General features: G+C 41.8%; 1 protein-coding gene across 1 annotated transcript in view; it reads right to left on the bottom strand.

Annotated features, from left to right (window-relative positions):
• Positions 1–12,919, bottom strand: part of LOC106593064 (sodium-dependent neutral amino acid transporter B(0)AT2) — a 42,726-nt gene that overhangs the window by 26,972 nt on the left and 2,835 nt on the right. Inside the window, exons 2-4 of the mRNA XM_045719786.2 lie at positions 9,894–10,134; positions 5,262–5,419; positions 1,898–2,024 (exon numbers count right to left, since the gene is read on the bottom strand). Of these exons, the coding sequence (XP_045575742.1) occupies positions 1,898–2,024; positions 5,262–5,419; positions 9,894–10,134 (526 nt within the window). The remainder of the gene's footprint in view (positions 1–1,897; positions 2,025–5,261; positions 5,420–9,893; positions 10,135–12,919) is intronic.

Raw genomic sequence — 12,919 nt, 5'->3', positions numbered from 1 at the left:
AAATCAATTTAGCCTCAAATAAATAATGAAACATGTTCAATTTGGTTTAAATAATGCAAAAACAAAGTGTTGGAGAAGAAAGTAAAAGTGCAATATGTGCCACGTAAGAAAGCTAACGTTTAAGTGCCTTGCTCAGAACATGAGAACATATGAAAGCTGGTGGTTCCTTTTAACATGAGTCTTCAATATTCCCAGGTAAGAAGTTTTAGGTTGTTGTTATTATAGGAATTATAGGACTATTTCTCTCTATATGATTTGTATTTCATATACCTTTGACTATTGGATGTTCTTATTGGCACTTTGGTATTGCCAGTGTAACAGTATAACTTCCGTCCCTCTCCTCGCTCCTACCTGGGCTCGAACCAGGAACACATTGACAACAGCCACCCTCGAAGCAGCGTTACCTATGCAGACCAAGTCTCAGAGCGAGTGACGTTTGAAACGCTATTAGCGCGCACCCCGCTAACTAGCTAGCCATTTCACATCAGTTACACCAGCCTAATCTTGGGAGTTGATAGGCTTGAAGTCATAAACAGCGCAATGTTTGAATCATTGCGAAGAGCTGCTGGCAAAACGCACAAAAGTGCTGTTTGAATGAATGCTTACGAGCCTGCTGGTGCCTACCACCGCTCATTCAGACTGCTCTATCAAATCATAGACTTAATTATAATATAATAAACACACAGAAATACGAGTCTTAGGTCATTAATATGGTCGAATCTGGAAACTATCATCTCAAAAACAAAAGTTTTTTCTTTCAGTGAAATACGGAACCGTTCCGTATTTTATCTAACGGGCGGCATCCCGAAGTCTAAATATTCCTGTTACATTGCACAACCTTCAATGTTATGTCATAATTACGTAAAATTCTGGCAAATTAGTTCACAACGAGCCAGGCGGTCCAAACTGTTGCATATACCCTGACTCTGCGTGCAATGAACGCAAAATGACACAATTTCACCTAGTTAATATTGCCTGCTAACCTGGATTTCTTTTAGCTAAATATGCAGGTTGAAAAATATATACTTCTGTGTAATGATTTTAAGAAAGGCATTGATGTTTATGGTTAGGTACAGTCGTGCAACGATTGTGCTTTTTTCGCAAATGTGCTTTTGTTAAATCATCCCCCATTTGGCGAAGTTGGCAGTCTTTGTTAGGAATAAATAGTCTTCACACTGCATATACCGTGACTCTGTTGCAAGAGGTGACACATTTTCCCTAGTTAAAAGAAATTCATGTTAGCAGGCAATATTAACTAAATATGCAGGTTTAAAAATATATACTTGTGTATTGATTTTAAGAAAGACATTGATGTTTATGGTTAGGTACACGTTGGAGCAACGACTGTCCTTTTTTCGCGAATGCGCACCGCATCAATTATATGCAACGCAGGACAGGCTAGATAAACTAGTAATATCATCAACCATGTGTAGTTAACTAGTGATTATGATTGATTGATTGATTGTTTTTTATAAGATAAGTTTAATGCTAGATAGCAACCTACCATGGCTTCTTACTGCATTCGCGTAACAGGCAGGCTCCTCGTGCAGTGCAATGTAAAGCAGGTGGTTAGAGCGTTGGACTAGTTAACCGTAAGGTTGCAAGATTGAATCCCCGAGCTGACAAGGTAAAAATCTGTCGTTCTGCCCCTGAACAAGGCAGTTAACCCACCGTTCCTAGGCCGTCATTGAAAATAAGAATGTGTTCTTAACTGACTTGCCTAGTTAAATAAAGGTGTAAAAATAAAAAAATGATTTTTTTTTTTTCTCGTCAAATCGGTGTCCAAAAATACCGATTACCGATTGTTATGAAAACGTGAAATTGGCCCTAATTAATCGGCCATTCCGATTAATCGGTTGACCTCTACTACTACTACACACACACAGCTAGTGAATACCAGTGTTATTGGTGGTCATGTTGATGGGACACTGCTCCCAGGGTAGAGGATACTGGAAGGAGTTTCCCATGTAGAAGAGACTCCATGCGATGATGACATTATAGTAGAGAGCCACAAAGAAACACACCTGAGGAAGGAAGACAAGGGTTAATGCAGTATTTAACATGCTAGCTGCACCTGTAGACTTCCAGTCATTGCAAATCAAATCAAACTTTATTTGTCACATGCGCCAAACACAACAAGTACCGTGAAATGCTTACTTACAAGCCCTTAACCAACAGCGCAGTTCAAGAAGAGTTAAGAAAATATTTACCAAATAAACTAAAGTAAAAAATAATAAAAAGTAACACAATAAAATAACAATAATGAGGCTATATACAGGGGGTACCGGTACCGAGTCAGTGTGCGGGGGTACAGGTTAGTTGAGGTAATTTATACATGTAGGTAGGTGTGAAGTGACTATGCATATAATAAAACTGCAAGTAGTAGCATTTAGCAGCGCTAACACTAGTTAACAATGGCTCGCAAAACTAAATTAAACTTCCTTCAAACTGCATGCAGGGATATCAAATCACAAAGTTCTCTGACTCTGGGTAAGTAATTGCTAAAATATCACACTATCCCTTTAAATATTGTTATAGCAGCTCCCTGACACCAGCACTGACAGAATGAGTATGAATAGGGTGTCAGTGTTAAGCAATAGGGTGACCCTGGGCCAATTGTGCACCGCCCCATGGGTATCCCGGTCGCGGCCGGCTGTGACAGAGCCTGTACTCGAACCCAGAATCTCTAGTGGCACAGCTAGCACTGTGATGCTGTGCCTTAGAGCACTGCGCCACTCAGGAGGCCCTAGGGTGTCAGTGTTAACCAATAGGGTGTCAGTGCATAAGTCATACCAACACAGAGGAGAGAGGAGTGTGCAACTACTTCTCACACATTACAAAGAGATCGTTCCCCTAACCACACACACACACAGACAGACACACACACACACACACACAAACCTCTAGCCTTCTCGAGCCACACAGGTGTACGAGTCAGTTTGTTTTGTACCTCTGTTTACCAGACATGAGGTGACTAAAAAGTTAATTCAGACATACGTTGATAATGGAGTGATCTCTCACTCTAACTATGCTGTTTATATGACCTCCTGCATGGTTAAACCAAGTTGACTGATTCTGACTGCTAGACTACACCAGTCTACTTCTGCAAGCTGTTCTGCTGTTCTTCTTTGCCTCAGGGCTTAAGGTCAGGTTCCAAAGACGTCCATAGTCATTGGTGCAGGACCTGTTAACAACACTAGGAGCCATATTCACACTGTTGACTGATATTATGCATATTTATGCATATTCAAATATGCATTCTACATGCATGGAGCTGTTTTTAAATTACCTGGAACTCTAGTCACCAGGTTTATTGTGTCAGGTCCTGGTCTATTTTTTTTCCTTCACCACAGATCTATAGCCTCAACATTAGGCCTGAACCGTCACCCTAGTGACAATGTTTGGCTCCCAAAACATTTTTGTCAGGCCAGAGTACAGCCTATGCTCCAGTGTTTCTAATTCCTGAGAACGTTCCTTTTGAAAACATTCTAGGAAGAGTCTAGCAACATTGTGACAAATCAAGGGGCATGGAAGGAGGTTCCTTGTATGTTGAATAATGACACGAAGTCAAAATGTTCCTTCAGCCATCGTCCGAATGTTTCTCATGACAAGCAGAAGAAATAAATAACATTTTCTTGCACCGCAACCAAACACCAGAATGGTAACCTGATGAAAGCAGTCCCAACCAAACACCAGAATGGTAACCAGATGAAAGTAGTCCCAACCAAACACCAGAATGGTAACCAGATGAAAGTAGTCCCAACCAAACACCAGAATGGTAACCAGATGAAAGCAGTCCCAACCAAACACCAGAATGGTAACCAGATGAAAGTAGTCCCAACCAAACACCAGAATGGTAACCAGATGAAAGTAGTCCCAACCAAACACCAGAATGGTAACCAGATGAAAGTAGTCCCAACCAAACACAAGGATGGTAACCAGATGAAAGTAGTCCCAACCAAACACCAGAATGGTAACCAGATGAAAGCAGTCCCAACCAAACACCAGAATGGTAACCAGATGAAAGCTGTCCCAACCAAACACCAGAATGGTAACCAGATGAAAGTAGTCCCAACCAAACACCAGAATGGTAACCAGATGAAAGTAGTCCCAACCAAACACCAGAATGGTAACCAGATGAAAGCTGTCCCAACCAAACACCAGAATGTTAACCAGATGAAAGCAGTCCCAACCAAACACCAGAATGGTAACCAGATGAAAGTAGTCCCAACCAAACACCAGAATGGTAACCAGATGAAAGTAGTCCCAACCAAACACCAGAATGGTAACCAGATGAAAGCAGTCCCAACCAAACACCAGAATGGTAACCAGATGAAAGTAGTCCCAACCAAACACCAGAATGGTAACCAGATGAAAGTAGTCCCAACCAAACACCAGAATGGTAACCAGATGAAAGTAGTCCCCACCAAACACCAGAATGGTAACCAGATGAAAGTAGTCCCAACCAAACACCAGAATGGTAACCAGATGAAAGTAGTCCCAACCAAACACCAGAATGGTAACCAGATGAAAGTAGTCCCAACCAAACACCAGAATGGTAACCAGATGAAAGTAGTCCCAACCAAACACCAGAATGGTAACCAGATGAAAGTAGTCCCAACCAAACACCAGAATGGTAACCAGATGAAAGCAGTCCCAACCAAACACAAGGATGGTAACCAGATGAAAGTAGTCCCAACCAAACACCAGAATGGTAACCAGATGAAAGTAGTCCCAACCAAACACCAGAATGGTAACCAGATGAAAGTAGTCCCAACCAAACACCAGAATGGTAATCAGATGAAAGAAGTCTCTGTGTGTGGTGGGAATGTGTATTGTTAGTTAGTTGACAAACTGTGCATCCCAAATGGCACCCTATTTACCTATAAAGTGCAGCACTACTTTTGACCAGGACCTATTGGGGCTCTGCTTCTCTGCTCAAAAGTAGCGCACTATAGATCTGCTATCTTAATTTAATCACTCTGTTGTTGCAGATAATTTTCCTGCACAGCAGGAAATGCTCCTTTTTGTGAATTCAATGTTTAAAAAAGCTTCTAATGTTTGTAATTTCCACTTGAACATTTCAGACCTGATTTTCCCTACATAAATGTCCATGAATTAAAATCCACATAATAATTGACATTTCCTGTTGCAGCAGGATTATTTTCCTGCTGTGAGAAGCAGGCTCAAATTAAGGTACGGCATCTGTACATACAGTATGAAATAGGGTGCCATTTGGGACCAACCCCTGCTGTGCTCACCATGCAGCTGGAGTAGCCGATACCGGCCAGCTTGGGGGAGATGTGCTTCCACACACCGATGCTGCCCTGACGGATACACTGGCCCGCAGCCAGCTCCATGAAGAACAGGGGAACCCCCACCACCACCAACAGCATGACATAGAGCACCATGAACGCACCTGCCAGGAGAGGAGGCAGAGAGTTAAACTGTTAAATCTGCAGTTCACTGTTTCAGTAAACAGCTGAGGGATGGGGTTGGAGAAATGTAACCACTCTCAGATTCAAAGACAGAGCTATGATGCAAGGACTGACAATCCATAAGATAAAAAAGATATAGTTTTAACCATGTGTTAAGGCCATACAGTGTTTGTTTACAATTGCATTTTTTACAAACAAATGAGCAAAACAGGCTTATTTCTTGGGTTTTGGAATTAGACAGTTGAACTAAGCTCATGAGGCATTTATAAGTTATATTATTCAAGATTCAATGGCTATATATCATGAATTGAAAAGTCCCAAAATGTATGTAGCAATCACAGATTGACCCTTTAAGATACAAAGTTATGCCTCACATGGAGAGATTTTGTAAATTGAATGCAGATGGAGCTAGAAAGAGAATAAATGGGTTTAGAGAGAGAGAGATTTTGAAAAGATATTTAATGTTTTTAATTTAACCTTTATTTAACTAGGCAAGTCAGTTACCCCGGTCAAACCCTCCCCTAACCCCTGACGACACTGGGACAATTGTGCGCCGCCCTACGGGACTCTTGATCACTGCCGTTTGTGATACAGCCAGGATCGAACCCGGTCTGTAGTAACGCCTCTAGCACTGTGATGCAGTGCCTTAGCCCGTTGCGCCACTCAAGAGAAAGAGAGTGAATGGGGTTAGAGAGAGAACAGATGGAAAAACAAGAGTGAAGGAGTCAGGGGAGGGAGAGATACAACAATGGAATAAAGTAGAGAGGGAAAAAAAAGAGAGAGCGAGAGAGAGGGGGGGGGGGGGGCGAGTTAGAGAGAAAGAAACCTACCTCTTCAAAAAGTATCTTGACTAGTCCCACAGCATAAAGTCTGAAAGTTATGGTTCTAGTTCCACAGCATAAAGTCTGAAAATGATGGTTCTAGTTCCACAGCATAAAGTGTGAACATGATCGTTCTAATCCCACACGATAATGTCTGAAAGTGATGGTTCTAATCCCACAGCATAATGTCTGAAAGTGATGGTTCTAATCCCCCAGGATAAAGTCTGAAAATGATGGTTCTAGTCCCACAGCATAAAGACTGAAAATGATGGTTCTAGTCCCACAGCATAAAGTCTGAACGTGATGGTTCTAGTCCCACAGCATAAAGTCTGAAAGTGATGGTTCTAATCCTACAACATAAAGTCTGAAAGTGGTGCTTCTAGTCCCACAGCAACAAGTCTGAAAGTTATGGTTCTAGTCCAACAGCATAAAGTCTGAAAGTGATGGTTCTAGTCCCACAGCAACAAGTCTGAAAGTTATGGTTCTAGTCCAACAGCATAAAGTCTGAAAGTGATGGTTCTAGTCCCACAGCATAAAGTCTGAAAGTGATGGTTCTAATTCCACAGCATAAAGTCTGAAAGTGATAGTTCTAATTCCACAGCATAAAGTCTGAAAGTGATAGTTCTAATTCCACAGGATAAAGTCTGAAAGTGATGGTTCTAGTTCCACTGCATAAAGAATGAAAGTGATGGTTCTAGTCCCACAGAATAAAGTCTGAAAGTGATAGTTCTAATTCCACAGGATAAAGTCTGAAAGTGATGGTGTCACATGTGTCGTAGTGGAGAGAAGACCAAGGCGCAGCGGGAATGTGGATGCTCATCTTTTAATTACTTTAGAATAAAGCATACACGGGAAAAAACAAGAAACACGACAGTACAACAGTCTTGCAGGCTATACTAAACGCAGTGCAAAAACAACTACCCACAAAATACAAAGACAAACACACCCTACTATATAGGACTCCCAATCAAAGGCAACTCAACACACCTGCCTTCAATTGGGAGTCCAACCCCAATTAACTATACATAGAACCACAGACATAGACCAGTGACAAACCCCATACACATACATCAACTCCCCTCTGCCACGTCCTGACCAAACTATAATAACCAAATATCCTCTATACTGGTCAGGACGTGACAGATGGTTCTAGTTCCACTGCATAAAGTCTGAAAGTGATAGTTCTAGTCCCACATAATAAGGACTGAAAGTGCTGGTTGTAATAATAATTAGTGATAATAGTTCAGGTAAAACACGTGTTGATTAATTTCTTGTGTATTGTGTATCTAGTGGTTAGAGTGTTGGGCTAGTAACCGAAAGGTTGCTGGATCGAATCCCTGAGCTGAAAAGGTAAAAAGCTGTTGTTCTGCCCCTGAACAAGGCAGTTTTTTTTGTATTTTATTAGGATCCCCATTAGCTGTTGCAAAAACAGTAGCTACTCTTCCTGGGGTCCACATAAAACATGAAACATAATACAGAATGACATAATACAGAACATCAATAGACAAGAACAGCTCAAGGACAGAACTACATACCATTTTTTTAAAGGCACACGTAGCCTACATATCAATGCATAAACACAAACTATCTAGGTCAAATAGGGGAGAGGCGTTGTGCCGCGAGGTGTTGTGCCATGAGGTGTTGTGCCATGAGGAGTTGCTTTATCTGTTTTTCTTAAACAAGGTTTGATGTTTATTTGATAAATATAAGATGGAAGTTCCATGCAATAAGGGCTCTGTATAATACTGTACGTTTTCTTGAATTTGGGAACTGTGAAAAGACCCCTGGTGGCATGTCTGGTGGGATAAGTGTGTGTGTCAGAGCTGTGTGTAAGTTGACTATGCAAACAATTTGGGATTTTCAACACATGAATGTTTCTTATAAAAAGAAGAAGTGATGCATTCAGTCTCTCCTCAACTCTTAACCAAGAGAGACTGGCATGCATAGTATTTATATCAGCCCTCTGATTACAATTAAGAGCAAAATGTCCCGCTCTGTTCTGGGCCAGCTGCAGCTTAACTAGGTATTTCCTTGCAGCACTGGACCACACGAATGGACAATAATCAAGATTAGACAAAACTAGAGCCTGCAGAACTTGCTTTTGGAGTGTGGTGTCAAAAAAGCAAAGCATCTCTTTATTACGGCTAGACCTCTCCCCATCTTTACAACCATTGAATCTATATGTTTTGACCATGACAGTTTACAATCTAAGGTAATGGCAAGTAATTTAGTCTCCTCAACTTGTTCAACAGCCACACCATTCATTACCAGATTCAGCTGAGGTCTAGCACTTAAGGAATGATTTGTACCAAATACAACTCTCTTAGTTTTAGAGATGTTCATGACCAGACCAAACAGACTGCAACTCTTTGTTAAGGATTTCAGTGACTTCATTAGTTGTGGTTGCTGATGCGTATACGGTTGAATAATCAGCATACATGGACACACATGCTTTGTTTAATGCCAATGGCAGGTCATTGGTAAAAATAAAAAAACGGTACACCACACTTTACATGTTTGACATTAGAGAAGCTTCCATTAAAGAAAACCCTTTGAGTTCTATTAGATAGGTAGCTCTGAATCCACGATATGGCTTTGGTTGAAAAGCCATAGCACATAAGTTTTTTCAACAACAGGTTATGGTCAATAATATCAAAGGCTGCACTGAAATCTACAGCTCCCACAATATTCTTATTAACAATTTCTTTCAACCAATCATCAGTCATTTGTGTCAGTGCAGTACATATTGAGTGCCCTTCTCTATAAGCATGCTGAAAGTCTGTTGTTAATTTGTTTACAGAGAAATAGCTTTTATTTGGTCAAACACCATTGTTTCCAACAGTTTGCTGAGAGCCGGCAGCAAGCTTATAGGTATGCTGTTAGAACCAGTAAAGGCCGCTATACCTTCCAGGGAAAGACTTACCTCTAGGCTCAAATTAAAAATATGACAGATAGAAGTGGCTATAGAGTCAGCTACCATCCTCAGTAGCTTTCCATCTAAGTTGTCAATGCCAGGATGTTTGTCATTATTGACCGATAACAATAATTTTTCCACCTCTCCCACACTAACTTGACAAAATTCAAACTAAGTTAACCAACTGTTCCCCGGGCACCGAAGACGTGGATGTCACATTTCAGTTGAATGCATTCAGTTCTACAACTGACTAGGTATCCACCCCTTTCCTCCTTTATTTGTGTATTTTTGTCAAATAATTCAGGAATAGCTGCTAAAAGTGTTCTTTGGCTGTCTACATAGAAGAACCCTATGAAGAATCCTTTTTGGTTCGAGGTAGAACTTTTAGATTTCATGTATAACCTTTTAGGTTTCATGTATAACTTTTAGGTTTCATGTAGAACTTTTAGGTTTCATGTAGAACCTTTTAGGTTTCATGTAGAACATTTTAGGTTTCATGTAGAACCTTTTAGGTTTCATGTAGAACCTTTTAGGTTTCATGTAGAACCCTTTCCACAGAGGCTTCTACATGGAACCTAAAAGGGTTATCCTATGGGGACAGCCAAAGAACCCTTTTTTTCTAAGAGTGCATGTAAAGTTGCCTTATGGAATTTGAAATAAACCATTCTCTCTCTCTCCCTCTCTGCCCATGTCCTATAGGGCCCACAGAGTCAGACTCACCTCCTCCGTTCTGATGGCAGAGGTAGGGGAACCTCCAAACGTTCCCCAAGCCCACGCTGAAGCCCACCTGAGCCAGTACATACTGCAGCTTGCTGTCCCATGCCGGGCGGTCGTCTACATTTTCAGACGACACCACGCCCCCGGAGGTCCCCTGCACTCCCAAGTCCAGGAGCTCCGCCTCCGACCGACTCTCTCCCATCCTAGTGTCCTCCTCATCGCTAGTCAATGGAGGCTTCTCCATCTAGACAAAGGAAACGAAGAACAAGTGTCCCAATAGAGATAGGTGTGTGAGTGTGCGTGTGAATGTCTGAGTGTGTTTGTGTTTGTACCACATTGGTTTATTTTCACATTTTACATTTGAGCCATTTAACAGACACTTATCCAGAGCGACATACATGTATCTTATGTTAGCTGTTAGGGACAACCACATATCACAGTTGTATTAAGTAGATCTTCCCTCAATAAAGAATCTATGAGCAAAGTCAGTGGTAGTAAGACAAGACTAGTGCAGGTGTTAGAGCAGGAAAGGCAAGGGGGCCTCTTCACAGGCCTGCTAGATATGTCTCACATTATATACAATAAACAGTCAATAGACAATAAACATGGGGCTTAATGCACAAGATCTGATAGTGAGTGGGTGTCAATAGACTATAAACATGGGGCTTAATGTACAGGTTCTGATAGTGAGTGGGTGTCAATAGAGTATAAACATGGGGCTTAATGTACAGGTTCTGATAGTGAGTGGGTGTCAATAGACTATAAACATGGGGCTTAATGTACAGGTTCTGATAGTGAGTGGGTGTCAATAGACTATAAACATGGGGCTTAATGTACAGGTTCTGATAGTGAGTGGGTGTCAATAGACAATAAACAGGGGGCTTAATGTACAGGTTCTGATAGTGAGTGGGTGTCAATAGACTATAAACATGGGGCTTAATGTACAGGTTCTGATAGTGAGTGGGTGTCAATAGACTATAAACATGGGGCTTAATGTTACAATATCAAATAGAAACTGTTACAGTATCAAATAGAAGCTGTTACAATATCAAATAGAAGCTGTTAGAGTATCAAATAGAAGCTGTTACAATATCAAATAGAAGCTGTTACAATATCAAATAGAAGCTGTTACAATATCAAATAGAAGCTGTTTCAATATCAAATAGAAGCTGTTACAGTATCAAATAGAAGCTGCTACTGTATCAAATATAAGCTGTTACAGTATCAAATAGAAGCTGTTAGAGTATCAAATAGAAGCTGTTAGAGTATCAAATAGGAGCTGTTACAATATCAAATAGAAGCTGTTAGAGTATCAAATAGAAGCTGTTACAATATCAAATAGAAGCTGTGGTCTCCCTCTGTTACCATGAGCAGCAGATATATCAACCATGATCTCTCTACCACTGCTCTGTGTTCTGGTGATAAAACCAACTGAACCCACCCTGGAGTCTCCACACCGGGGAACCACATTTACACCACTAGTCTCCTGTCCAGCAGATGTACTTGTACATCAAGCTGCCTCATGCTACAGAAACAGGAGATAGGCTCCTATGAGGCGTTGACCGCAGAGGCCAAGGCTCGTGCAAGGCTATTTACTATAGTGACCTCTTTGGCACAGGGGCACGGCTAGTACAGTGAGGGAAAAAAGTATTTGATCCCCCCTGCTGATTTTGTACGTTTGCCCACTGACAAAGAAATGATCAGTCTATAATTTTAATGGTAGGTTTATTTGAACAGTGAGAGACAGAATAACAACAAAAATATCCAGAAAAACGCATGTCAAAAATGTTATAAATTCATTTGCATTTTAATGAGGGAAATAAGTTTTTGACCCCCTCTCAATCAGAAAGATTTCTGGCTCCCAGGTGTCTTTTATACAGGTAACGAGCTGAGATTAGGAGCACACTCTTAAAGGGAGTGCTCCTAATCTCAGCTTGTTACCTGTATAAAAGACACCTGTCCACAGAAGCAATCAATCAATCAGATTCCAAACTCTCCACCATGGCCAAGACCAAAGAGCTCTCCAAGGATGTCAGGGACAAGATTGTAGACCTACACAAGGCTGGAATGGGCTACAAGACCATCGCCAGGGGATCAAATACTTTTTCCCCTCACTGTATCAGCTGTAAGAGTGGAGAAGAACCTAGCTGCAGCCAGATAGAACAGGTAGTTTCTCTCTCTCACGCACGCACGCACGCACGCACGCACGCACGCACGCACGCACGCACGCACGCACGCACACACACACACACACACACACACACACACACACACACACACACAGTACAACCAAACACACACACATCACATACAACAGTGGAGGCCGGTGGGAGGAGCAGTAGGAGGACAGGCTCATTGTAATGGCTGGAATGGAATTAATGGAACAGAGTCAAACATGTGGTTTCCATTGGGTAAATCTTTTCTGACAAGTGTGACTCGAGGGTTACATTGGTTTACACCGGGGGGAGGGGTTCCATTGGTTTACACCGGGGGGAGGGGTTCCATTGGTTTACACCGGGGGGAGGGGTTCCATTGGTTTACACCGGGGGAAGGGGTTCCATTGGTTTACACCGGGGGAGGGGTTCCATTGGTTTACACCGGGGGGAGGGGGTTACATTGGTTTACACTGGGGGAGGGGGTTCCATTGGTTTACAGCAGGGGGAGGGGTATAGTAATGGATCCACACTACTATTGGCAGGAGTTACCACAGAGTCATCCTACTATGGGAATAGGGAAGCTTTTGGAGCACCTTACTAGATCTGCTCTGAGCCGATTGGTTTACAATAGCCAATACACTCTGGTTAAACTATTAGATTGACTATTCGGCACATTTATATTTTAGTAATTTAGATTTACAGTTTGTGCATTAATCTAGGTACATTCAGCTGGGTGCATTCAGCTGGGTACATTCAGCTGGGTACATTCAGCTGGGTACATTCAGCTGGGTGCATTCAGCTGGGTACATTCAGCTGGGTGCATTCAGCTGGGTGCATTCAGCTGGGTGCATTCAGCTGGGTACATTCAGCTGG

The sequence above is a fragment of the Salmo salar genome, chromosome 06 (assembly GCF_965601325.2).
Source record: "Salmo salar chromosome 06, fSalSal1, whole genome shotgun sequence".
NCBI lineage: Eukaryota > Metazoa > Chordata > Actinopteri > Salmoniformes > Salmonidae > Salmo > Salmo salar.
This window is presented reverse-complemented; position numbering and strand designations above follow the sequence as displayed.